At 40.8% G+C, this 27,198-nt stretch overlaps 1 protein-coding gene across 3 annotated transcripts in view; it reads left to right on the plus strand.

Moving 5' to 3' along the window:
• Positions 1 to 22,900, plus strand: part of LOC133907454 (uncharacterized) — a 39,403-nt gene extending 16,503 nt beyond the window's left edge. For all 3 annotated transcript variants that reach the window (XM_062349506.1, XM_062349507.1, XM_062349508.1), the window contains 30 exons: positions 697 to 800; positions 6,906 to 7,195; positions 7,307 to 7,391; positions 7,485 to 7,802; positions 7,898 to 8,242; positions 8,328 to 8,814; positions 8,991 to 9,154; positions 9,679 to 9,838; positions 10,060 to 10,320; positions 10,833 to 11,021; positions 11,171 to 11,213; positions 11,293 to 11,417; positions 11,547 to 12,470; positions 12,551 to 12,624; positions 12,843 to 13,182; positions 13,257 to 13,355; positions 13,426 to 13,578; positions 14,249 to 14,430; positions 14,509 to 15,027; positions 15,533 to 15,710; positions 15,796 to 15,932; positions 16,495 to 16,621; positions 19,035 to 19,256; positions 19,334 to 19,693; positions 20,759 to 20,917; positions 20,997 to 21,272; positions 21,367 to 21,567; positions 21,652 to 21,704; positions 21,789 to 21,897; positions 22,119 to 22,900. In XM_062349506.1, the coding sequence (XP_062205490.1) occupies positions 697 to 800; positions 6,906 to 7,195; positions 7,307 to 7,391; positions 7,485 to 7,802; positions 7,898 to 8,242; positions 8,328 to 8,814; positions 8,991 to 9,154; positions 9,679 to 9,838; positions 10,060 to 10,320; positions 10,833 to 11,021; positions 11,171 to 11,213; positions 11,293 to 11,417; positions 11,547 to 12,470; positions 12,551 to 12,624; positions 12,843 to 13,182; positions 13,257 to 13,355; positions 13,426 to 13,578; positions 14,249 to 14,430; positions 14,509 to 15,027; positions 15,533 to 15,710; positions 15,796 to 15,932; positions 16,495 to 16,621; positions 19,035 to 19,256; positions 19,334 to 19,693; positions 20,759 to 20,917; positions 20,997 to 21,272; positions 21,367 to 21,567; positions 21,652 to 21,704; positions 21,789 to 21,897; positions 22,119 to 22,460 (7,026 nt within the window). In that variant the 3' untranslated portion in view covers positions 22,461 to 22,900. The remainder of the gene's footprint in view (positions 1 to 696; positions 801 to 6,905; positions 7,196 to 7,306; positions 7,392 to 7,484; positions 7,803 to 7,897; positions 8,243 to 8,327; positions 8,815 to 8,990; positions 9,155 to 9,678; positions 9,839 to 10,059; positions 10,321 to 10,832; positions 11,022 to 11,170; positions 11,214 to 11,292; positions 11,418 to 11,546; positions 12,471 to 12,550; positions 12,625 to 12,842; positions 13,183 to 13,256; positions 13,356 to 13,425; positions 13,579 to 14,248; positions 14,431 to 14,508; positions 15,028 to 15,532; positions 15,711 to 15,795; positions 15,933 to 16,494; positions 16,622 to 19,034; positions 19,257 to 19,333; positions 19,694 to 20,758; positions 20,918 to 20,996; positions 21,273 to 21,366; positions 21,568 to 21,651; positions 21,705 to 21,788; positions 21,898 to 22,118) is intronic.
• The last annotated feature ends 4,298 nt before the right edge of the window (positions 22,901 to 27,198 follow it).

Consider the following 27,198-nt stretch of genomic DNA (forward strand, 5'->3'; position numbering starts at 1 on the left):
GCCATATGTGGCTTATTGAAGCAAGCTCACATTATTTGCTTTGAGAATCATCTAAGCTACTAACACCACAGATTCATGAGCAGTTCAGGAATAACTCGAATTTTGATTTTAAATGTGAATATTACTGTTGAATTATGAGTCTATTGCCCACCTTTCATCATACGCTTAAAACTTTTGTGTGAATTGGTTGATGTACGCACTTAATATGGTTCAGAACCAGAGGCCTTGAGTTCGCGTCTCAGCTGGCGCAGTTTGAATAAAAAAATTGCAGCCCACTCTACACATCTTAGACCTGCAGGAGCCTAGAGATGAGGGGGAGCGTTGAAGTATGACTCTACTGCCCACCTTACCTCATAACCTTAAGCTTTTAGGTCAGTTGGTTGGTGCATGCAGCTTAGTAATAACATTCCTAAATCTGCAAGGTTTTCCAAAACTGTGCTAACTGGGATTTTTTTTGACGGGAAACTCTAGGGAAAGATCACCCCCCCCCCCCCCCCTCAATTTTAATAATAAAACGGAAAGAACAGCAATACAGGAAAAAAGAAAACTAACCTGTCTGTTGAGAAAGGAGAAAGGAAAGAAAGCTAAACTAAAGAAAATTGACAAACACATCATGTTATTTTTGAAACTGCTGCGTTCAAACATGATTGCCATTTCTTAATTGTATGGTTGAACTGTATTGTCTGATTGTTTCAGGCTATTGGACCAGAGCTTACTTTCTATAGCACATCGAGGAATGCGGGTGAAAATTTAGCACTATCAACAAAGGTTATTCATGCCCGAACAGATGCATTTTGCAGGTTAGGTTTTCTAGTGCCCCTTGGTTGAATGTAGTTCTCTCCATTTCTGTCTTAGAACTGGTGCAAACCATTCAGGAAATAAGGAAACTGGAGAGGTTCAAGCTGCAAATGTGGTTTTGGTACCACCATGGTTGCTTGTCCCTGCTTGAAAAAAAAGTGAGCATTGTTCGAGAAAATCCTAAAATAATTATGGATATAGTGCACACCTGCCAAATAAAAAGTTAATATCAATTTCAAATATCAGCGATTAAAAACTAAAAATAAGACTAGTGCACCACTCTCTCTTCGTTTTGTTATTGTATGGTACAGATTAATTAGATATTGAAATATTGTTAAAACTGTTATTATTATGTTTCTATGAGTGTATTCTCAACACAAGCATGGAATTCTTTTTCTGGGTGTCTGAACTGATGAAACGAAGCTATCATGGAAGCAATTTTGTTCTTGGTTTTTTGGACATGTATCCATCTCCTAAGTTATGTATATGACTGCACATATGCAAATTGGATAATTAATATGTATTATAGATGTTAATAACATCTATCAAAGCCATAACACCACATCTCTATCTTTGGTGAAAAATTTACAGATGCAACTTTCATTGCCCATGGATTCTTTTGTATGAACTAGTGACCAAAGTTGCAGCAGAGATAGTAGTTTTGATGAGAAGTTTACAGACACAATTTTCATGTGGTCATTTGGCCAACATTGATCCTTTTGTATATGCTAGTGCCCTGTTGCACATAAGAAAACAGTGTCTCTTTCAAAAGAACGGTGGAAATGTTATGCTATACGATCATGTTGACTTGGCCTATGAAATAAATTTTACAACGCCTTCCCTCATTTTTTTAAATTTACAATTCCAGTCCTTTATGTTGGACATAGAATACTGATTTGGCCTGGTTGGGGTAAGGGTCCGAGGACCAGGGTGGAGGCGAATTCGCCCTCCGGGTTTTGCTGGACCTGTTCCAGACGAAACCAGGAGGCTCTGAATAGCCGGTGGAATGAGGAGAACTTGGTTTATTTCTTCTTTCTTTCTTCAAATGATAATGCATGGCTGCCTTTGTAAGCTTAGGCGCCATCTAAAGAGATAAGGTTAAGGATGACAACATGGCTTACTAATCCATCTAATTTAACTAACTAGGCAAAATTTGCTGTGGGACACTGAACATTTGTGGCCTTTGCTATTTCACACCTAACTTCTATGAATTAGCCGATGGACACTACAAAATTGTGGTTCTTTGCCGCAGGACACCGCAACCATTAAAGTACTATATCCTATGATTGCAGGTGAGATAGTGGTCGTGAAAGGACCATTTTGCCCTTTGGGCTTGTAGCAGCATTTTTAGCTTGTCAGGACCATTTTCCACTCTTGAAAGTGGCGTATTTATTTCCTTAAAAAAACTGATGTAACAGCCAGTATTGAATACGGAGAATGATAAATTTGCATGTATATAGTCTGTTACCAATAGCTGCCTTAATTTCCATGCATATATGCAAGGAGAAACATCACAAAATATTGATCGAATTTAGCCCAACTCTGGCATAAACATCACAAATAAGCATCACATCTAAGCCTTACAAGTCTGGCAGAAATTAACATTACATATTAGCCTTGCAAGTTTGGCACAAATATCACCACGTACACAGACTAATAATGTGAACAAAATATGATCAGAACAGCACATATATCTTGTGTCAATCAGAAGTTATCTTTCTCTTTAGTGGCTTCGGCTTTTTTGCTTTCCCTTTGGCATTATGTGGAGAAGTAGCATTGCCTCCAAACTCCAATTGCCTAACTGAAGAAGCACTGCCTCCATCTTCCAGTTGCCTCCGACGACTGAAGAAATGTAACAGAGAACATATTTATTCATTGAACCATAAAACTGAACTTGAGAATAACTATGGAGCATGGCTTACCTCCTGGGCTGTGAGAAGAAGCACTGCCTTTAGTTCCAATTGCCTCTTACGACTGAAGAAATGAAAAAAGGAACAAATTAATTTCATGTACCAAAAAACTAAAATTGAGATAAGGTATGGAGCATGGCTTACCTCCTAGTGTTTCCTGCTGGACTGTTGGTCAGACAAGATTATTGGGTTGCAATTAATGGCTTTGCAGGAGAGGACAATTCAATTTGTGGCTGTTCAGTAGTAGTAGTCCCTGCAGATAGCTTTGCTTTCTTGGACCTGATTCTCTTTGGCTTAGGTGGTGCTGGAGGGGGCACATCGGAGTCACAAACAGGTTCATTGCAAGTTTTCATCATGTGACCAAACTGATGGCACCTCTTGCATCTCATTTGACGTGTTATCTTCCCACCTTCTACTCCCCTAATCCTTCTTTCTCGTGGCCTACCAGCAGCCCTCTTCAGATTAGGGAGCCAAAGCTTGAAGCCCAAATCCACCTTAGGCCACTGCCTCCTATCTGTCATTGGCATCACACATCCCTCATAGGCTTTCTTAAACCTGTCAACAGAGTAGTAATCATCCACAAAGTCTTCTATCTTGTGGTTACGTGTTGAGCTAATGTAGCAAAGAGCATGTCTGCATGACAACCCAGTGATCTGCCACTCTTGATAACTGCACTCTCTCTTTAGTAGATCAACTATGTGCCTCCATGTGACCAAATGTCGATCAATACCTTCAATCTATGTGGTATGGTTATGCCCTAGAGAGGGTTTGCATCCTTTGATAAACCCATCTACACAGGTTTTCAAGGCAACAAACATCTTTGTAAACCTCACTTTCTTGTCAACTTGTTCAAATGCAATGTCCACCAGGCTTCCCGGACTGGTCCTTTCAACCTCTACCTTGAAGTTGAAAGCATTTCAAAACTGTCATCCCATTATCTCTCTTCCAGGGCCATTTGTCTTCCATCCCAGACAATATAATATGATATCTTGATTGAATACTTCTTTTCCAATATATCTCTCAAAGCTGCTGCTCCTAAAGTAGGGTCTTCCCGCAACAAATCAATTGCTATGCCCCTCACCCATGCATTAGTTGCCATGCAATTACTATCAACTTTGGATGTGCTTGCACAACTATGCTTGGGCTGAAGCTTCTTGATCTGCACAAATAATAGATAGGCATTAGATGCAATTAAACAATAACCATAATGTATGAAAAGGAGATGAGACAATATTGTACCTGCCAAGTCTGGCCATCTTGCAATTGTGAAGCATGTATCCTTCACTTGCATTTCTTAGCTTTGCAACACCCTCTATTCCTCGTGAATTCAGAGTATGGAGCTACAATTTCAAACTTTTCAATACTACATGTTGCCTAATTGCCCTCTTAAAGCACGGACCATCCTCAAATCTAATACCAATAACTATGGTTGGATTTTCCAAATTAGTGACATTCACTGGTGTTTCACATTCAGCTCTATCATCAAAATCTAGTTCATCATCACTAGCATCCTCATCGGAAGGTTCATAATTTGAATCCAAGTCAGACTCCACATCTGACAACAAGTGACTGTATGGACCCTCATCATTTAATCCGACATACTCATCCCACCATGCTGCAAATCAGGAACCTTCTCCATCCTGCTCACTTGACAAGCCATCCTGCTGCAAGTCAGGCACCTTAGCTTCAGGTGGAGGGATGGCTGCCTCAGACACGGTTATAGCAGAGGAATCCTCCTAATATCCTAGTACAAGTCAAGAGCATCTATAAGCCCTGAGTCAGAGGTTATCTCAGCAAAAGATGTTTTCTTGTCCCAAAATGTCAAAGACATACACTGGTCCCTCCCATGCTTCACCTCAACCGCCAGAGCAACCAACAAATCATTCACATTAGCAGTACCTCTATCCACGACTATCTAAAATTTGTTGGTAACATGATATTCTTGTCTGCTATCATCACACATCTCAACATAAGGTCCTATGAACACGGCAACTCTACATGCTGTCATAGGGTCCATCCTAAAAAACAAGAAGGAAATCAACAATCAATTGGTTATAATCGGAGAAATTAAAGCAAAAGTAACCTAATTTGTGCAACCCATGACAATTTGACAACACATGTATGCATACCCTTTAGGCACCCATGACCAATTCATGGGCTTTGAGGGCGCTTCCATGGACGGGAGTGCCGGAGCTTCCAAGCATAGCACTTTCGGAGCTTCCATGCTTCCTCGAGCAGGCAAGGCCATGGAGAGGGAGGGGCAACAAGAGGGGTGACGCTATCCTCTAGCCGCAACCCTACTACAAAGCGGCGGGCGAGCGGTCAGGCTGTAGCCTCTAGGGCAGGCAGCGACGACTCTTAGGTAGGGCGAAGGTGGAGGGATGGCGATGAGGGAACGAGATGGGAGGCGGAGACGGAGGTGGGGCAGCTCTCGTGATGGGGATCGAGATAGAACCAGCGGGAGCTGTGGATTGGAATCGATACGGGAACGGTTCGATCCAACCAGATCGAGAAACGGGTGTGAAGTGGTGAGCCAGGGGCATCTGACATCATTTATAATAATTTCTCACCGAAATCCACATGATATAGTATTTTAATGGTTGCGGTGTCATACGGCAAAGAACCACAATTTTGCAGTGTCCATCAGCTAATTCATGAAATTTGGGTGTGAAGTAGCAAAGGCCATGAATGTTTAATGTCGCATAGCAAATTTTGAAACAAACCCAAACAAACACTTATCCTCTTGATCCCTTGTCTCGCCAAGGGAGTACTTCTGCACATAGTGTAGGGTCCTCACGTACTGCTGCATAATAGTGCCTTGTGTGCTGCTGCAGCCTGGCTGTGCGCCATGTTGTTACTGCCTTGCCGTATGACTACTGCATAAGCAGTGCTCACAGGCCCAAGGCCCATAACATAAACTCAACTGTAGATCACCTCTGTCTACCATGCCTATTTTCTTTCTTTCTTTCTTTTGGCCGTGCAGGGAGTGGGGGTGGGGGAGGATGGGGGTAAACTTGATAGATTTGTATCCATTTTCTCTTTTTTGAACCAAAGGTTCTTTTGCTATTCCTAGCTACATTTTACTTTGTTACCACTGCTAGACATGCAAGTTACATTTTCTTTGCCTGAGAATTGAATCCTCTAGTGTGAGTAGCAACAGAACTTGGGATCTCTCATTGAGGTATATTGCAGTCAGTAACTGATTGTCAAAGCAACAACTGAATAGAAAAATAAGTCGAGGGAGCTGTAAGTGAGAAAATGTTGGAATGAAGTCCGCAATAGCTTAAGCTTTTAGGTGAACTGTTGGTCATGAAAGAAAATATGATATCACACAGAAGCTTGAGCTGTTGATGAAAGGTGGTTAATACATTTCGATACCCACTATGCCTAGGCTCCAACTAGGCGACTTAGGCCCTGTTTGTTTCCTGCTTCTGGTTCTGCTTCTGCTGCTACCAGAAGCCAAAACGAATAGGGTTTTGGAGAAGACAGAAGTCTGATTCTGAGGAAAATGAACTAAAGCTGAGAAGCTCGCTGAGAGACGCTTTTCTGAGAAGCAAAAAAATTGTTTTAGAAGCCAACAACCTATTTCCAAAAGAAGCTTTTTAGACAAGCCAAAAGCACACTTTTTCAGAAAGCCCAAAAGCAGAAGTCCAAACAAACAGGCCCTTAGGCTCACAGTGGACTGCAATTATTTTTTTCTCAAAAATGTGTTAGCTAGGTCTCTTGAGTTAGTACTTTTGGTTCTTATGCCATGTTGAGCTTTTGGTGCATGAAACCGCATATCATGATGACGTGCTAAGCAAGTCTTATTATCACTTTACTTACTCTAGACATGAAGGAATTTCCAATGGAGGTAGTACTACCTCTGCTTGAGAGTTGTCATTTTAACGTAAATCTAATGGTTTAAAAATTAGTACCAGGTAAATTTTTGGCCACATTTATCATAAACTACTGCTGTTTGCTATGTACCTATCTATCATCTACAGGATGGGATGAATTATGTTGGTCAAAGCCAGGTTGCTGATTGCTTTCATGTCTAATTGCATTTCATGTTGCGTCACTTTCCTTTTATAATTACTTCATATTTCCATCCGACCAGAAAATCATATGATCATCTGTTTCCAGAAATTTATCGAAGCACACCTTTTCTTGCTGTACTATGTATGTTGGGGATATAATCCCTTTTTTATGTGACAGGCTTGTAATGAAGGGCAGCAGTATGGATCTGAATGGAAACATACTTGGTTTAAAGATGGAGAGTAACGGCATCAGAGTTATAGAACCATTTGACATGTCTGTGAAATATTCCAACGCATCTGGAAAGACAAATTTACATCTGCTGGTTTCTGAAATATATATGAATTTTTCCTTTAGTATTCTCAGACTGTTTTTAGCAGTCGAGGAAGAAATTTCAGCATTTCTCAGGATGTCATCGAAGAAAATTTCACTGGTGTGCTATCAGTTTGATAAAGTTGCAACAATGCAAGGTATGACATAACTTGTAGATTCATTGGTGTATGCTCCTAGTCATAGTTTACAATTAACAATCATCAATAGTTTACAATTAACAATCATCAAGTTTTATTGACTTGTTTTAGGCAATGCAAATGATCAAGTGTTCTCATTCTGGCGACCACGTGCTCCATCTGGATATGCCATTTTTGGCGACTATCTCACACCAATGTTTGTGATTACTCGAGCACTCTCTCATTTCTTTCTTGACTTGTTTTCTTGCTGTAAGGATTTTGTTAACATTTATTATTTGTTTCATCTTAGGAATGACCCTCCTACTAAAGGAGTCCTTGCTTTGAACACGAATGTTGTGAGGGTCAAAAGGCCTTTATCATACAAGCTAGTATGGCAATCTGGTCCTCCAAGAACAAACGATTTTCATCAGAATGAGAAAGATTCGAAGAATAAGCTCTCTAATGTTGACCAACTCTGCTCTGTTTGGTTACCTGTAGCACCCGTGGGCTATGTTGCAATGGGTTGTGTTGTTTCAGCTGGAACTGCTGAACCACCATTGTCTTCAGTTTTCTGTTTAACTGCCTCTTTGGTTTCGTCGTGTAATCTAAGGGATTGCATTGCACTGAGGTCAAATTAATATTACCTTAACTTGCTTTCGTATTTTTTGTGTGGCTATAGAGATTGCACTCTCATGCAATATATCTTTCAATTGTATTTTTCAGGGGTAATGCTAACATGATATTCTGGCGTATTGATAATGCTTTTGGTTCCTTTTTACCTGGAGATCCTGCTAGCATGAGTGTGCGTGGAAATGCTTACGATCTTCGCCATATGCTGTTCAACAGTGTAGACTCATCCTCCAAGACTATCTCTAGAGAGCAAGATAGTAGGAATGATGCTTCTCAGCTAGAGAGATCAGCGTTGACCTCAGGTCGGCTATTTGAAGCAGTAGCAAGTTTTAAGCTAATTTGGTCAAATAGTGGGACATCTTCGCCTAAGAAGCTCTCAATATGGCGTCCAATGTTGTCTGAAGGAATGTTTTACTTCGGTGACATAGCTGTTAACGGGTACTATTTATAGGATCAGTCTTTGTCATTTAAGAACCAATCTTTATTTGTGATACACAACTTAATAGTTTAACTTCAAATGTAGGTATGAGCCACCAAATTCAGCTATTGTCCTTCGTGATACTGGTGAAGGCACGTTTCTCAGAGCTCCCGACAATTATGAGATTGTTGGCCAAATTAAGAAGCACCGGGGTACTGAGGGTGTATCATTTTGGTTTCCTCAAGCTCCTTCAGGTTTTGTGGCATTAGGATGTGTTGCATCTAAAAATTTTCCAACGAAAGAGGACTTCAGTTTGTTAAGATGTATTAGAAGTGACATGGTGTCGGGAGGCCAATTTTCTGAGGAAAGTGTATGGGATTCATCTGATGCTAGAACATCGGAATCTTTTAGCTTATGGACTGTAGATAATGATGCTGGTACATTTCTTGTTAGAAGTGAATATAGAAAACCTCCAAGGAGGCTTGCACTGAAGCTTGCTGGTCCACCTACATCGAGCAGTTCAGATAGCATCATTATTGATGCTGAAATCAAAACATTTTCTGCTGTTTCCTTTGATGATTATGGTGGAATGGTGAGTCCTACCCAAGTAGACGGATCTTTAGCTGGCAATTGTTATTTGTCTTAATATCTCAAATGTTAATTGGCCTATGCCTTTGTTTCAAGTGCTGCAGCTCTTCTGACACTGATATTTTCTTAGATATGTATCACCCTATGTTCTCAGATTCATTTTTGAATTTCTCTGTGCAGATGGTGCCGTTATTTGGAATGTCCTTTGATAGTGTTGGACTTAGTTATCATGGGGGTCCTAATCATCTGAATGCAACTGTGAGCTTGTCGTTTGTGGCCAGATCCTACAATGACAAGTATAATTCGTGGGAGCCCTTCATTGAACCAACGGATGGATTTCTTAGGTAACCCCGCTAAGAACTAAATCTTTTTTCTTTTCTTTTTTGGAGACAGTTGGGGAAGACCCTAGTGGATACTTATATTACTATATAGATAAATATGTACAGAGGTCTATAAGACCAAGTATACATGGATAAAAATGATCCATGAGAAAGGGAAGAACGGCCTTCACGTCAAAAAAAGGGAAGAAAGGCCTATGAATGCACACACAAAAAAGTACAATGTCCAGGAACTGAATCTCATGAGAAACAACCATTCTTGTTGGTATCTTGCCTAATTTGCAATGTCCTTTTTTTTGCCTTAAGCCCTAGGTAAATTGTAGGTATATGCTTTCGTTATTTGTTGTTCCCAAGTATTATTATCTAATAATAATTGATTGATTTTGGATAATTCACAAGATTTCACCTGATTTACTTGCCTGTCAAGCCATATACATGTAACACCATATTCAGAGCAAATGCAAAACTGATTGCTTCTGTTGAATTGCTTTTTTTGTAGTTTGGTAATCCTTTTTTGTAATGGATATTAGGTACCAATATGACATGAATACACCAGGTTCTACTGGACAACTCCGTATTACCTCAACTAGAGATCTAAATTTGAACGTATCAGTTTCCAACACAAACATGTTATCACAAGCTTATGCTAGCTGGAACAATATCAGTCTTGGTGATGAATTATACAAGAAGGTATATCATTTCTATCCACTTTTCACTATATATTTCTTTTTCTTTTTTTTATTTGCTATATTTATGCTTAAAGTTTTAACAATGTTATCGTCTTGCCATCTATTTAGTCCTTTTTTTTTAAAAAAGGGGGGAAAATACCATTTATGCAGTTTTAAGCATTTAGTTCACATTTTTTGTCATCATTTGTCTACTGAGTTAGTGTTCTTCCATTCTATGATCAGGAAGCATTTTCTCCTACTGAGCAGCCAGTTCTTGATGTGCATCAAAGAAGAAGTTATTACGTTGTCCCACAAAACAAACTTGGGCAAGATATATACATAAGAACAACTGAACATAGCAGTTCACTTGTTACTCTATTGCCATCCGGGGATGATAGGTCCATAAAAGTTCCGGCTTCAAGGGATCTATTGGATTCTCATTTAAACGGAAGATCTGTTAAATTATATCGTTTGATGATAACTGCTATTCTCGCAGATGCTGAGGTAGCTCTTTTCTTTTGCATTCAACTATGCACTCTTTGACCTTTTAGCTGAATCTTCAAGCATCTTCTTCTTTATCTGCGTGCCTGCATGTTGCTTGTTCGTTGACAAAGTGGTAGGGGTCAACTCTTTGATCTACTTCCACAGCTTGCTTTACTATTTTGCTTTGTGTTATGCACATGCTCAAGTGCCCTTGCATTTAAAGCCAGCACTGAACACCACTAAGTGGTAGTGATGGGTGGCTAGCTGATTATTGACTGTAACCTGACCGCCGAGACTTCCAATTGGTAGTCAGCCACTTGGCTGGTGATGACCGGTTTTTGGTAATCTGAGCTGTACCTATTGCTACAATGTCCTAGGCTCCTAGCCCATGTTTTCTGACCAAAAATGTGAATTAGGGTGTTCACATGCAGACATAGTAGAGAAGGATTAGCAACTGAACCAACTATGGCAATGCTAAACAAATTTGCAAAGGACAATTTTTCAGTCATCTAAACTTAGGTTTTCCTTCCCAGATCAAGGTTGATGAAGGATTAGCAACTGGTGAATATTTGACCGCAGTACGGCTCTTTTCAGAAGATCATTCTATATATGGTATTCAGCAACAGAGTGCCCGTACTTGCGCTTCTGCTGGAGAACACTCTTCACAGAACATCAGAAAGGTGAACTGGAACGAAATGTTCTTTTTCAAAGTTGAATCTGAGGTATGTAAACTGAGCGCATTCTGGAACACTAGTACTCCTCTTCCTTTAGACATCTGTGACAGCTGTTCTCTTACTTTGGTTAGTGATGACTTTTCCAACACCCATGTTTTCTTTTTATTAACATTTCGTTTCTACTCCAAATGTTTCAGGACAATTATATTTTGGAGCTTCTTGTACTTGATGCTGGTAGAGGTTAGTAGTTTTGGTGCAAAACAAATGCCATTGTTTTGTTTGTTTTCCTACACTGGTTTATTATTTACGCTTACAACAGGTCAACCAGTTGGTATATACTCTGTCCCATTGAAGCAAGTTGTGCAAAAGCTCTCTCCTACCTCAAGTTCAGACTGTGCCAAATTTGATTTGACTTTAGGAGACCTTATGTCGACAAAGACAGTGGTGAGAACTGACATTAGAAGAACCATGTATTTAAGTCAGTTTTCTGGAATAGAATGCACACACGGTGTGCTTCTGGAATATTTATATTTAGATAAGATTTTGTGACACTATATTCAAAACTCCTTGCAGGAAAATGAAACTGTTAAACCTAGTGGAAAAATAAGATTCGCGATACTTGTTTCTGGTAGAGCTAATGTACAACAAGGGAGCAGAGCCCGTCCTAGCAGATATAAGACTGGATATATTCAAATTAGTCCTTCCAAAGAAGGGCCTTGGACAAACATGAAGTTAAACTATGCTGTACCTGCAGCATGTTGGAGGCTTGGCAATTGTGTGATTGCTAGTGAAGCAACAGTCAAGGAAGGCAACAGATATGTTAGCATACGTTCCCTTGTGTCAATTACTAATACAACCAATTTCGTTGTTGATTTGCGTCTAAAAGGAAGATCTTCTCAAAGTGCACGATCAAATGAACAGGGAGAAAATTTTGATAGAGAAGATCAAATCTTGGTCGGAATGTTAGAGCCTAGTTCTACAGTTCCAGTCCCACTATCAGGCCTCTCACATCCTTTTGTGCCTTATACATTGCAGCTAAGACCGGCAATTCATTATGAACACATGAATTACTCCTGGAGTGATGTCCAAGAGAAGCGCAGTCAAACTGAGTTCAGAAAGGAGGAGATCCTAGATATATGTGTATCAGATCTGTATGAATCAGAGAACTTGCTATTCTGCTCACAGATAGATGGTACTTCCAGTTCTGGTCAAGGACTATGGTTTTGCTTGACTATAGAAGCCAAGGAAATTGGCAAAGATGTTCACATGGATCCAATATACGATTGGAGCATTGTTATCAAATCCCCGTTGTGTTTGACATACTATCTTCCCATTTCTGCACATTATACTGTTAGTTCTAGCCACCTTGACAATGAAGATTCAAATTGCTCCCAGGGTACCTTAAATCCTGGTGAGGCTGTGAAGGTTCATAATGTCGATCCAAGAAACCCTTTGTATTTGTCCCTCATTCCGCATGGGGGATGGGAAATAATGCATGTAATGATAAATTTGCTTCTGTTCCTAGATGCTTACTTCTTACTTCTTTCCTTAGCATTGACATCTTTTTCTGTTTCCAGGAGCCTGTTCTTATATCACATCCTACCGAAGCGCCTTCTAAATTTATCAATCTAAGAAGTTCTCTATCCAAAAGGTAACAATGTACAGCAACAAGCCTTTGTCCCAAGCAAATTGGGGTAGGCTAGAGATTAAACCTACAGGATCCAACTACAAAAAATGAGAACATTTTCATGTTTACATTGTTACACCAAAAGGTAACAATGTAAACATGAAAATGTTTTGTGGATAACACTCCAGAACCTCTCACTAGTTGAGCTTCTCTTGTTCTTTTTGTCTTCCATTCTTTTGTAGGATTGTACAGATTCTGCTTGAACAGAGCAGTGATAATGACTATCTGATGGCAAGGGTCATCAGAATATATGTTCCCTATTGGATATCTTTTGCTAGATTGCCTCCACTTACTCTGCGACTCATTGATGTCTCTGGAAGGAAAGACAAGCGGCGGTTTCTTGCACGTCCACATTTGGAAAGGAGTGAGAAGCTCCTCTATGATATAAAACATGACGAATTGGTTGATGGATACACTATAGCGTCTGGATTAAGTTTTAAGGGCTTAGGCCTGTCATCATCTGTTGGCAGACATGGAGGACGGTTTGGATCTGTGAAAGAACTATCACCTCTTGGGGATATGGTTAGTTTGGATCTGCCTAACTTTTTTATAGTGAACCATTTCGATTATAATGGTGTTTTCTTTTGTTTATTCAGGATGGTTTGGTTGACCTTTCTGCCTATGATGATGATGGAAAATGCACGCATATTCTTCTTTGTTCAAAGCCATCCTCATATCAAGCTGTTCCAACAAAGGTAGCTGCATGTTAATCTACAACTTCCTATCGTAAGTGGCAATCGTTAATTTCATGTCATGACACAACAGGTTATCCATGTACGCCCATACACAACATTCACAAACAGGGTTGGACAAGATTTGTACATAAAACTTAGTGTTGGAGATGAGCCAAAGGTCCTACATGCATACGACTGGAGGGTTTCCTTTATGTACACTGAGGGGGATACTGACAAACTGCAGGTACTACATCATTCTCAATGATAGCACCATTTAGGTTAATTGTATTCATGAATTGTCGATGAAACCATTATTAAAAGTAAACAACCATGTTAGTACTTGCTTTTCAGCAAGATATTTTGTTCGACTGTCTTGTGCTTGCTCTTTATGTACTCAATGTTGCGGTGTTTATTATGCAAGATATTTTGTTAGCCACTTGGTTCAACTGTCTTGTGCTTGTTCATTATGTGCTCAATATGGGTTTCTGTACATTGCACTGACTGGTCTATTTTTTTAACTCGCATTCATCATAGTATTTGTTATGTTAATTGTTCTATCTGAAAATATTATTTATGTGTTTAATGGACAGCATGCATGACTTGCTCAAGGTTTAGACAGTGTAAGGAGACTGAGAAGGCACACTGGACCTGGGAGCTTTATGCCTCCCACGGTCTCCATGGTTTCAAGTTTACATTATTTTACCTTTGCAAACATTATCTATGTTGAGAAATAAGAGTGGTATGTGAATGCATGCATTACCTTGCAAAATGAGTAATTGATGTCATGTAAGGATATCACTTTTGCTTCTGCTCTCAATAAGATTCTACAATTTTCCTTCAGTATTACTATTTGTTGGTTGAATGTGTCGGGGGAATATATTTTGAACTGCGATCTCCATCTGTCCTATTTGAAGGTCCGGCTGGTGGATACAGACTGGTGTCAACCTCTGGAGATAGTAAAAGAAGACACCATTGTTATAGCAATGAGAAAGCAGGACGGTACTCAGAAATTTGTGAAAGCCGAGATACGTGGCTATGAGGAAGGTTCAAGATTCTTAATGGTATTCCGTCTGGGGCCAGCATATGGGCCAATCAGGTACTACGAAATGGTATAACAGCTTGCAGATATTTGTTTCCCATTTTATGACTATGACCATTGTATGATTGCATGTAGGATTGAGAACCGGACAAGTAGTACTACTATCAGTACTCGCCAGTCTGGTTTAGGTGAAGATACTTGGATCCAAGTGAAACCACTTTCAACCAGAAAATATTCTTTGGATGACCCATATGGACAGAAAGTTATTGATGTTGGCATCCAGAAAGGAGAAGTTACTTGTGTCTTGTGTGTTGACCTGGAAAACCCTGTTGGAAGTTCTACCAGTTTTAGGGAACATGACATCGAGTTCAGTGTTATTGAGACTATTGATATTAAGATATTGAAGTTCACCGATTATATAAGAAGACAGGAGGAAGTATATGGATTACCTGGATCTGAACTAATTGATCACCAAGCATCGGCGTTGAAGAAAAATGAGACAGAGCCAGGTGCTAGACCCTTAGAACTTATTGTTGAACTTGGAGTTGTTGGAATATCTTTGATTGATCATAAGCCGAGGGAGCTTTTATACTTGCATCTGCAAAAGGTTTTCATTTCATACATGACTGGTTATGATTCTGGGACCACTAGCAGGTATAATTTTCAACTAATGTATTGCTTCATCACATTATGTCCAGACATGCGCATGTCTGAAAATCACCTTTTCTTCCCTATGCAAGAGAAATGTTTTTCCATCATGTGGGGAACTGGGAATGTTGAGATACACTTAGTTCTTTACCACATTTTTGTGCATCATATAAGTTTACATTCATTCTTGAAGCCACTCTTTTTGACAAAAAAGGGTGTCAAATAGATTTATCGTATTTGGCCAAGACGATGCATTTATTGATTCGTAGAAATGCTTGATATCTAGCCTGTTCATTTGGTTTATTGTCACTTTCTCCTGTCATCTAAGATCAGCTGCTTGTTTGGGCAAATCACCGCTCCTTTCTATTTATTGCGGACATCTGTGGACAATGGCTGAATAGTTAACTGATGACATATCTATGAAGCTAGCTCTATAGCATCTCTTTTTCCTAATCATAGCATTATGTGCTCCATTTCATCTTTTTTTTCGTATATATATAACACTTTTCAGGTTTAAGTTAATTCTTGGCCAATTGCAACTAGATAATCAGTTGCCACTGTCTACAATGCCTGTTCTTTTGGCTACTGAGAGCAGGCCTGATTCAAACCGTCCTGTTTTCAAAGCGAACATTGCTGTTAGTAATGTAACTTCTAATGGCATTCAAGTGTACCCACATGTCTATATCCGGGTAATGCTGTTGCTGTGCGTACTTCAACAAGCAAATCTATATAATATCAACCCATACTCAAAATTGAAAACTGTGTTTTCTCTAGGTGACTGATCAAACATGGAGGCTCAATATTCATGAACCTATTATTTGGGCACTGGTTGACTTCTACAACAATCTTCGTTTTGTCAGCTCCAGCAGCAGCACAACTGTCATTGAAGTGGATCCTGAGATACGAATAGAGTAAGCTCGCATGTTGAAGTCACTTTACCTTAGACCTTTTTATTTCTGGGATGGATCTCTTTACATCTGAGATTACTTTTTTTATTCTTTAACATCCCATTATGTTTGATAGTATACTCTTGTCCAGTTGGCTTGAGTGTAAGACTTCTGCAGTGATATAATTCAATCAAAAGTCACATTGTATGGTTTAGCATGCAGGGTTCAAAAGAAGGACAAGGAAGTATCCGGTTGTATTTGTTATTCTTTTAGTTCAATTATTTTGGTTTCTCTGAGTAGAAAGTTTTCTGGGATCTGCTAATTTGTTGGCTTATAGCTACCTTTGAACCTAAGCACCACTGTAGTTTGTTTGTTCATTCTGCTTTTACAAATTTCCACCCAATACATTGAACTAGTATAGTCAAAATACATTGCTAGCAATTGTTGTCCTTCGACGTAGTGGAATTTTTGTTAAATTCGTGTAATGACTTTGCAAAGGCATCAATTTCTACTGCATATATGTTCAAATATCACTTAGCTGGAATACAACACGGCATATTTGACAAATAATTTTGATAATTTGCAGGCTTGTTGATATTTCAGAGATAAGGCTGAAAATATCTCTGGAAACTGCGCCTACTCAAAGACCTCGTGGTGTCCTTGGCATATGGAGCCCTGTCCTATCTGCTGTGGGTAATGCGTTTAAGATTCAGGTAACTTAATTCTGGAATCAGGTTATACCAAATGTCATGTTTAATGGCCGGCACCTGACTAACACAGTTAGGTTAGGTCAGTTTTGTGCTGCTTTCATCAGAATCCAGGAACATTGACTGAATTTTATGAACTTTGGTGATAAAATTCAGTTTGTAATGTTCTACACAAAATAAATGAAGTTTGACGTCATCTTGCCAGTTAAAGGATCCCCCCTTACCCCCCGGTGTTAGTGTAGCCGCACAGGTGGCCGTGTTCGGAGTTGTCTGTGCTTTTGTAGGTTAGGATGTGTTCCTGGCTAGTCAGTGTTGCCTTTTATATCCTTGTTTCTTTTTAAAAATGGGTGTGTGGAGGCTGATCATTTTTGTAAACGTATCATCTTTGTTCTCTGGTGGAGGACTTTTTTCAATCAATTGTTACAAACATGGCAATGTTATGATCTCGGATCATAACGGGGTAAACATCTGCCGGGAGGATAGCCGGGCAGCTTCAGCTGCTAGGGATGAGAGTTTAGCCTATAGATGAGAGAGAGACTTAGAATATTAGGGGAGACTATATTAATTCTTGATCCTAATACATAGCTATGGCTACTAACAGAGTTCCAATCCTAATCTAACTAACTATTAAACCGAATCCAACTCAAATTTTTCTCCTTCCTAATACTTGGACCGAATCCAACTCTTTTCAATCTAAACTAATTTATTTCCTAACTTATCTCAGCTGAACTTTAATTTATTTCTTCCTAATTTATCCAAACCGAGTGTCTCCTATATCTTAACTCAATCTGCCACCGCTGCTTCCTTCCTTTCTTTTGTGCCCTTTCCTTTTTGCCGCACATATCATCTCTCCCTTCTTTCGGAGACAACTCGTCCTCGAGCTGTAATGTGGCGGCCATGGTTGTAGTCCTAACAGCCCCCACATTGATAGAAGGTGTATCCCACGCCGTCGTCCGTGTGGATGCCAGTAGCAAGGCTGCAGATGGTGTGGCGGCAGCGGTGGTCGTTGATGAAGTCAGGAGCATAACCAGCTTGGTTGCAGACCTTAGCTTGCTGTTGTTGTCATCGGAACATCTCATTGAAGAGATGGTGGGTGGCTTGGTGTCGAGAGTGGTGTTCGTGCTTGAAGTAGCAGCAACAGCATGCACGTTGTGGTTGGTGACGGAGATAACAACTAGTGGCGACGCGGTAGCAGTGTTGGCGGCGCCGTTGCCACCACTTGGGCATATCGTCGAACACCTGGCGGGTAGGTTTGTGTCGACGATGGTATCCGCGCTCGACACAGTTATAGCAGAGGTGTCACCAATGATCGGCATGCCTTTCATGCCCTTGAGCTTCTCGAGTGTCATCATGCGTTCCATGAGCCCATTCACCGCGTGCGTGACGTCGGCCAATGCGTTCTTGATGTCGTTGAAGCCCTCCTGAAATTCCTGCGCAGCAGATCTTCTTGCACTACGAGCAATGCCTTGAACTGCTCCTATTCAGCTCCAGAGGATATGATCTCTGATACCAATTTGTTATGATCCTAGATCATAACGGGGTTAAACATCCGTCAGGAGGATAGCCGGGCGGCGTCAACTGCTAGGTATAAGAGATTAGACTATAGATGAGAGAGAGACCTAGAATATTAGGGGAGACTAGGTTAATTCTTCTTGCTTGCTTGATCCTAATACACAACTATGGCCAACTATATATATCCAACCAACGAAGAGAGTACCAATTCTAATCCAACTAACTATTAAACCAAATCCAACTCTAATTTATCTCCTTCCTAATACCTGGACCGAATCCAACTATTTTCACTCTAAACTAATTTATTTCCTAACTTATCTCAGCTGAACTCTAATTTATTTCTTCCTAATTTATCCAAACCGAATATCTCCTATATCTGAACTCAATCAGCCGCCGCCGCTTCCTTCCTTTCTTGTGTGCCCTTTCCTTTTTGCCGCACATAACAGGCAGCCCCTGACAAAACCAGGTAGAGATCTGGTTAGTACACTCCCTAGTAATTTCAATTTCATTATCTCTAGAGTGAGTATTTTGGCAGGGCACATCGTATACATCATTAGTTCAAGTGGAACTCCTGAAAGAATGTCTAATTTAGTGGAACACCCTAAATATTGATGATACTCAAGAGTGAAGCCATTCAGCTTAGCTTTTATTGGACCTGAATAACTTCGCCCTAGTGCTAATAACAGAGGCATGGTTGATCTTTTTTGTACAGTCAATTCTGTTAAGAAGGAACAAATTTATTCTTTCCTTTCCTGTCTGCCTTAATTTTGTTTTGTCAAAAGTTACCTTACTTTATTCATGTTTCAATTCAAAACTCTTGCACAAGTTTTATTTCTGAATTGTTAAATGAGAGATATATACTTTCAGTCCCATGAACTGTAATTTCCTCCCTTGATGTTTGCCTTAGGTGCATCTGAGGAAGGTCATGCACAGAAGCCGGTTTATGCGGAAGAGCTCCATCGTCCCTGCTATCGTGAACCGAATCAAGAGAGATCTGATTCACAATCCTCTGCATCTTATTTTTTCTGTAGATTTTCTTGGAGTGACAAAATCAACTCTGTCATCACTTAGTAAAGGATTTGCGGAGCTCTCTACTGACGGTCAATTTCTTCAGCTGAGATCAAAGCAGGTGAAATTTTGTGCTTATGGTATTCTATCCTTGTTTATGTTAGCTCGATGAGACACTTAAACTAGAATGTGATTCAGGTTTGGTCAAGGAGAATCACTGGCATTGGTGATGGGCTAGTTCAAGGGACTGAAGCATTTGCTCAGGGTTTGGCTTTTGGGGTTTCTGGTGTCTTAAGAAAGCCAGTTGAGAGTGCCAGACAGTATGGTGTTATCGGCATTGCACCTGGTCTTGGCCGTGCTTTTGTGGGTTTTATTGTACAACCTTTAAGTGGGGCTCTGGATTTTTTCTCACTGACAGTTGATGGAATTAGTGCTAGTTTTATGAGATGTGTCAACATTTTAAGTAATAAATCTGTCCCTAAGAGAATTAGAGATCCTCGTGCTATCCACCGAGATGGTATATTAAGAGAGTATGACAAAGTAGAAGCTGCTGGTCAGGTACATTGCTTTTTTCATATGGTTCATTTCTTATTTCATATGGTTTAGGGTCCATTATTACTATTATTAGTACCTTTTTTATTTTTTACTTTTCTCATCATCTTTTTTGTTAGACCTTGTGGGTTTCATCTCTAGCCTACCCCAACTTGCTTGGGACTAAAAGGCTTTGTTGTTGTTGTTCATTTCTTTTTTCCTTTCGCTTCTTTATGGGAAAATGAACGTACAAAAGGATCCACTGGTTCCCAGAAGACAGGCCACCGGCCTTGTAACTATATTTATTAAGAAACTCAAACGAAACTAAAAAAAACAGCACGAAGTGTAACGTGGATCTAATGAATAAGATGAAGAAGCCTCCTGGAGAATTTTCATGTATGCCAAGAATTATTAGGATTATCACAGCCAAGCCGATATCATTTTTCATTCTCTGAGGCCCTTTCCTTTAAAAGCCCAACTAGTCAACATCAGCAAGCAAGAGCTCCATCCATCGGAATCACTTTGCAGAACCCTGTGAAAAATGCATTTACTTTGTTGAATCCAAATATAACAGCAACCCAAAGCTACCAAGTACTTGATAAATGACTTTTAACCAGTGGCCTGACTTCTACAAGCTTGCAACAGGTCGAAAAATATCTGACTGACAAATACCATATAAATTTCTTTTTGTATTTTTAAAATTGTAGGATAAATATGCCTATATTATAAGCTTGGGTTATGCTGAATTTGTGAGGTGGTATGTAGACTAATAGAGTCAATTAGCACATAGTTGCGATGGACACAAAAATTTCTGCTATAACATGCCTAAATAAATATTTGCTAAAACATACTGTGTCACTTGAAAGAATCTAGTACAGATTTTACGGTTACTACATGAGCAATCATAATCATACATCTTCAATCTAGCTTAGTTTCAATCAGACAAAAGGTCCACCTTTGTTGGACTAATCAATCACCAAGTTTCCAAAAAAAATCAAGTAGCAGTAGATGGTTGTCATGTTGATATTACTCTATTTGGAAAATGATTTTTGGTATGCTGTACACTTATATTTGAGTACTCTGTTTTTTCAGATGGCCCTTTACCTGGCAGAAGCTAGCAGATATTTTGCATGCGCGGATTTATTTCGAGAACCTTCTAAGTATGCATGGTCTGATTATTATGAAGACCATTTTGTTTTACCAAACCAGAGGATTGCTTTAGTAACTAGCAAGCGGGTGATACTGCTTCAGGCGAGGCTTATTCCTGTCTAATTGTATTATCACGTTACTTCAAAATTTTGATTAAAACTTATGTTCTTCTTTTGTTTAGTGCTTGGATCTAGACAAAATGGACAGGAAACCTTCCAAAATACTTTGGGATGTCCCTTGGGAAGAAGTACTTGCACTGGAACTAGCAAAAGCTGGGTATCAGAGGCCTTCACATGTTATCATACATCTGAAGAATTTTAGGAGGTTTGAGAACTTTGTAAGGCTTATTAAGTGCAACATTGATGAAGAACCTGAACCTCAGGCTCTATCACTTTGTTCTTCGATTCGGAAAATGTGGAGATCTCACCAGGCAGCCATGGAAGTTATACCCTTGAAGGTCCTTTCTCTCTCACACACACACATGCGCACGCACCCTTGAACTGAACTCTATCTCTGAACTGAACTCATATTTCTGAACAAAACCGCAATAGGTTCCATCGGGCCAGCGGCATGCGTATTTTGTGTCAGATGATGATAAAAGGGAATCCCACAGTCTTTCTAGGCCTTTGCTAAGCTCGAGAGGAACTTCTAGTAATGCCGAGCAACGACTCATAAACCATACAGTTAACTTCCGGAAAATGTGGAGCAGTGAACCAGCAATTCGGAGCCGATGTAAACTAGTTGCCAAGCAGGTAATTCAGCTGAATCTATCTTAGTGATCGAAAGAGAATTTTCTCAGATATGCTATGTAAAATAACTGTCCATCTTTATTTTAGGTTGCAGACGATGGAAGGGTGTTTAGCGTCTGGAGGCCTCAGTGCCCTAGTGGGTATGAAGTTAGACTTGTCGTTGTATCTCCCCAATGTAACTGCTTTTATGCTGATGCTGAAGATATTGAGCGAATTATTTTCAGGTATGTGTCAATTGGAGATGTTGCTCATGTCGGCACCCATCCACCGCATTTTGCTGCTGTCTACAGAACTGTCAATGGGAATTTTGCACTGCCTCTTGGCTATGACCTGGTCGGTATTCAACGATACTTTTTCTGCCACATGCTCTTGGTCAATGTTGAGCTTATACAGAATTGAAATTTATTTTTTGTTGTTACTTTTATGTTACATAAATTTATTTTTTTAGAGCAATTCATTGTTGCTACTTAAGCACTGTATGAGGGGGGAATCCATCCGGGAAAGCTGCACAATTTCGTTCACTGATTTCACTTTCATATTTCCCTTACGTGCAGGTTTGGAGAAACTGTGCTGAGGATTACAGGAGCCCTGTATCAATATGGCTTCCAAGGCCACCCGGCGGATATGTAGCTCTTGGATGCGTTGCTGTGCCCGCTTTTGAGGAGCCCCCTCTTGATTGTGCTTTCTGCGTGAACGAGAGATTCGCGGAGGATGCAGGGTTTGAGGAGCAAATCATATGGGCGTCATCTGATGCTTACCCATGGGGATGCTACATTTACCAAGTTCAGAGCGGTTCACTGCAATTCATGGCACTTCGTCTTCCAAAAGAACAGTCTGAACTGAGGCCGAAGAAGATATCGGAGTCTTTTGTACAGCGAGCATCGGAGACTTCGTGACAAGAGAAGCAAACATTCCGTGCATGAAGAGGAATAGAGGATGTACATAACACATTCGTGCTTGCAAGAAAACTTGGCACGGAAAAGGATGGTCGTTTAGTCTTGTGCAAGAAAGCTCGAAGAAAACGGCTTCCTTCGTGCTACTTTTCGTTTCTCCGTGGTCAGAGCATACACAGAGCCTTGCATCCAACCCTTTTTCTGGGTCTTCAGAGTGTGAACTAGTAGCCAGGAAGATGGTTGTAAATGTAAATTATTTTAACGTTTGTTACAGTTTTTGTCCAGGATTTGATAAGTTTTGAATGACATGCCATTTATGGGCGGGGAAATAATTGTGCATCGTGGCCATCTTTTTTAAGTTGTTACTACCAGGATTTCCAGTTGTACTAGTATGATATGATGCTTGCCGAACGTATGAATGCAAGATCTTTTTGAAGTTGTTACTATCAGGATTCCCAGTTACTATCATTGATTTCTCCGATTATCTTCTGCATGCCTCGTGCGTTCTAGCTTTCGCCTTTTGGTATCCATGCCAGGTCTGTCAAAATTTTAGTGGCACGTAACCGTGATCTCAGTTGACCACTGCCTGCAATCTATCAAGCCCAATCACAGTTAATTTTCTTTGCAAGAAACTATCCGTTGTGTACAACAGGATGGTCCTCTCGCTTTGTCCATGTTTCGTGTAACGCTGTACGTCGTGCCGGAAGAAGAAACGACACATCCTCGGAAGCAAAACCATATGCGTTTGCGTGCACCCTCACGGTCGCATGCGACAGCACCAATTCCGGGGCGTCGACCAAGATTTTTTAACAGGAGCTTGCATTGTTAGAGATAAGCACGCGGCGCGGCGCCTGATTTTGACGTGCCACCTTAGCCGCTCCCCTGCACTGTGGGCTGTGGGTTTGGGTCAGGCGATGGCTCGTCTCGTTCGCATGCATGCACGCACGAACCTGTGAAATGAAGCGCCTCGTCACATCGCTTCCCCGGCCCGTTGGACGAAGCAGCGACGTCCGAACCAACCAGACCGCGCAGGTCCGGCACGCAACGCCGCCGTGTGAACCCAAGGGGACGACTGCGGTGGCCGTGGTCCGCGGCGAGGCAGACACCCAGAGGGAGAAACAAGGCTGACACAGACAACCCAGCGGGGACGTGGAAGCAGACCCCTGCTCTTTCTGAATTCTCGAGGAAGGAAATATCAGCTACTACTGGGAGAGATATTTCTTCAAAGTGCTTCTCTTTTTCCTCGTAAACTGAAAATCAAATCAGCTGGTGCATATATATATACATAGGAAGTATATTTGGTACTCTGGAAGTATGTACTCCTACATATATATCTCATAATATATGAAGTATCTTATGTGGTAAATGGTATATACATAAAACCTTAGGTCAATAGTGACATCAGCAGCATGCATGTTGGACCAATGAAAGAGCCGCATTTTTCGAAGTGGACAAACAGAAAAAGGGGTAAAAGAAAAAAAAAAGGCAACGGAGGAGACAGCAACAGTGGGTGAGTGAAACGAGAGCCGCAAAGAGAGGCAGGAATGGGCCAAAAGATCACCAGCCGCGGGCCAAACCGGGCAACAGAAAAGCGCGTCCCCGGAAGCATGAGGTGGAGATGGCGCGTCGACGGATAAGGCCCCCATGCGAGCCACACGTGTTTGCTCTTGGTGTCCCTGCGCGGCCGCGTCACCACCAGCTCGAGCTCTTCATCGCCCTATGCCTAGTTAAATAGGAGTGTGCATGATTATAAACGTGTATTTTCAACGGCTACGGTTGATCTATATCCCACCAATGAAAAAGTTAATTTAAAAACAATTATGAAATAAGATCAAGCCAATAAAATCCTATTTGTATCAGCTATAGCTTATAGAAAATTGTTTTTAAAAGCTCTAACTGATCCAAATCATCTAACTTTTTATTTAGCTTATAATAATGTAACCACTCAGCTTACAATAATCTCATAAGCTCCCTCTCACTAGCTATTTTTAGATAATACATGTCAAAAAGATCATTTTGCCCTTCACCCCATGACCTTATACCCTCACCACATTTCTCCCTCACGCACTGCCGCCACCCATCTCCCCCTCACTCTCACGCTCGCAACTGCCACCACCCATCTCTCCCTCACGCTCGTTGAACCCTAGCTGCCACTAGGGTTGCGGCTCGGCCGCCGGGCGTTGTAGCCTCGAATCTCACCAATGGACCTTTTTGGGAGCACGGGGACGATGACACGCCACCGCTCAATCCCATCGCCCAATCACGTCGCTACCTAATCCCGTCGCCAGGGACTTCTTCTCTGAGCTGGACACCTCCCTTGGTGGTCGTGGCATTACTCCTTGACGCGGATCTGGCATGATGGAGGGGCTGGACCTCAATTTACAGGCCCCATCTTCCACAACTTGATGTCGTACCAGGAGCTGCTGCTTTCTTCGTCAGTCAGCAACATCGGGGAGGCAGAGGTCGCAGGTGGGCGTCGGGGCACTGGCCCTTCTCGATCCGTCAGCGCAGGCCGTGCCACCGTGGTGACACACATCGGATCGGGCGGCAATCCTGCTGCCATGGCGGTGAGGCCGTTCCGCGCTCCTCGGACGGTCGAAGTGGCTATCAGAGACGCACGTGGAACTCCTTGGGTCGCTGTCGTCGCAGCTGGGAGTGGTGGAACTCCTTGGTTTGCCGCCACCACAGGTAGGAGTGGTGGCACTCCTTGATTCGTTGCTGGCACAGGTGGTAGTGCTGGCACTCCTTGTCGGGCCGATGCTAGCTGCTGGCCCAGAGGAAGAGGATGAAGGTTTTGGCCATGGATCGTTAGTGAGGAATTTTTCTTGCTCATCTGATTTTTCATTCCAATCTAGTCTCCAACATTGGTGTTCATCTTGCTAACATCCACATGTAATGTGCAATAAGCATTGACAAGTGATGGTACTGATGATATGTGTGTGTTTGACTCATTTAAGTCTGATAAAGGTAGATTTAATTCAGATGATATGTGGAACAGTTGGGTATGAACATAGCTTTGTCAGTAGTTTTTGTTAGAACAGTACAGACTACTCATGTACATTAAAGTCCTATATGCTTTCAAATATCTCTTCTGTAGTACTTCTACTACTTGACAGTATGCCTACCTTCACATTTTGATTCTAGCTGCACTACTCACGATGCTATTACAGCTCTATTAGGACGATAGAATTACCACATGGACCCTTTTGTAGGTATGAATTCACTTGGATGATATTTCTTTTGGGTGAAGCTAAGTGGAACGATTTCACAAATTTAGTGTTCATGTGAAGAAATGCATGTATGAGTTTGAAACAAGCAAGTATCTATGAATATTACGTTGTTGTTGGATGTGAGTACTTATCTGAATTTAAGATCTTCTGTTTATATCTTGATGGAAACATTACAACGTCAAACAACCTATCCACTTCTAGTGCTAGGAAAAGAAACAGTTTTGCATATGTGTTTGTGTTTTCTTTGCCGCAACACCATTGCTGCCAAATAGAAATTTCTCAGTTGAGCTCATGTGCATTTTTTTCAATTACTCTGCTTGTGAAGTTAATGATTTGCCTCATGAAATTCTTAGTTGAGCTCATGTGCATTATTTGGATGCCAAGTATTAATTGTTTTTTAAATAAATGCTTAGATATTTTGCTTCTTTTTTATATATGACAAATCTGCAATACAGGCAGGAGCAATATGACAAGGCTAATTGGACTTCGGCCAATACTGATGTGCTCTGTGACCTTTGCGTTGAGAAAATAAGGCATGTGAATAGAGTAATGTATTTATGACCTCTAGAGTCTATAAGAACATAGCTGAGAAGTACTTTATAAACACAAGGTTGCGACACTCTAGAATTCATCTGAAAAACGGATAGAATGGACTTAAGGGGCTATTTAGCTTTTGGTTGTGGCTGAACAAACAAACTGGACTTGGCTGAGCAAATGGAATGGTGGTGGCTGATGACAGCTTTTGAAAAAATCACATAAAGGTGTGCACCCTTTTGTTCGAATAATACTTGTTCATTATATTTTTGCAACTGTACTTGTTGACTAATGTCTAATCTATTTTTTTCTCAGGGACATTCCGAATAGAAGAAGCTTAGGGATGGCCCCTCAATGTGTCTAGATCAACTTGAAGTGATGTTTGAGCATACTATTATGGATGGATCATCCTCTTGTATTCCTGACGAACACATTGGTGATGATGTAGGTGATGGAGGTGATGAAGGTGATGAAGGTGATGGATATGATGGGAGTCCTATGAGTAGCACTAGTATGAAGAGAGCTAGTAGTACTAGTACATGTGCTACTAGTCCAAGGAAGAAAGTAAAGAGCTCTATGGTCAGGATTATGAAGAGAATATGGGACACTATGTAGTTCAATAGTGCTATAGCCCAAAAAGTGATGCAGGAGGAACTAAGGTCAGAATCCATCAAGAAAGCTATGCAATTGGCCGTGGAAAATGGGGCGGCGGAAGGAAGTGTGGAGCATTTTATGGCTAGCCAACTCTTTGTCAAACCTGAAAATCGCAATATTTTCTTTACCTTTACCACCAACGAAGAAAGGCTTGGTTGGCTAAAGAGGCGGTGCCAGGAGAAGATGTACTAGTTTCTTAGTGATCTGCAATCTTTACCTTTATCACCTTCTTACTATTATTATATTTAGAAGATAATATGTACTACCTACCAAGGTGGGTGACATGTGAACTTCGTAGTCAAGTTTGGATGCCTGCTTTCGTG

This window comes from Phragmites australis, chromosome 24, assembly GCF_958298935.1.
Source record: "Phragmites australis chromosome 24, lpPhrAust1.1, whole genome shotgun sequence".
In the NCBI taxonomy this organism is placed as follows: Eukaryota; Viridiplantae; Streptophyta; class Magnoliopsida; order Poales; family Poaceae; genus Phragmites; species Phragmites australis.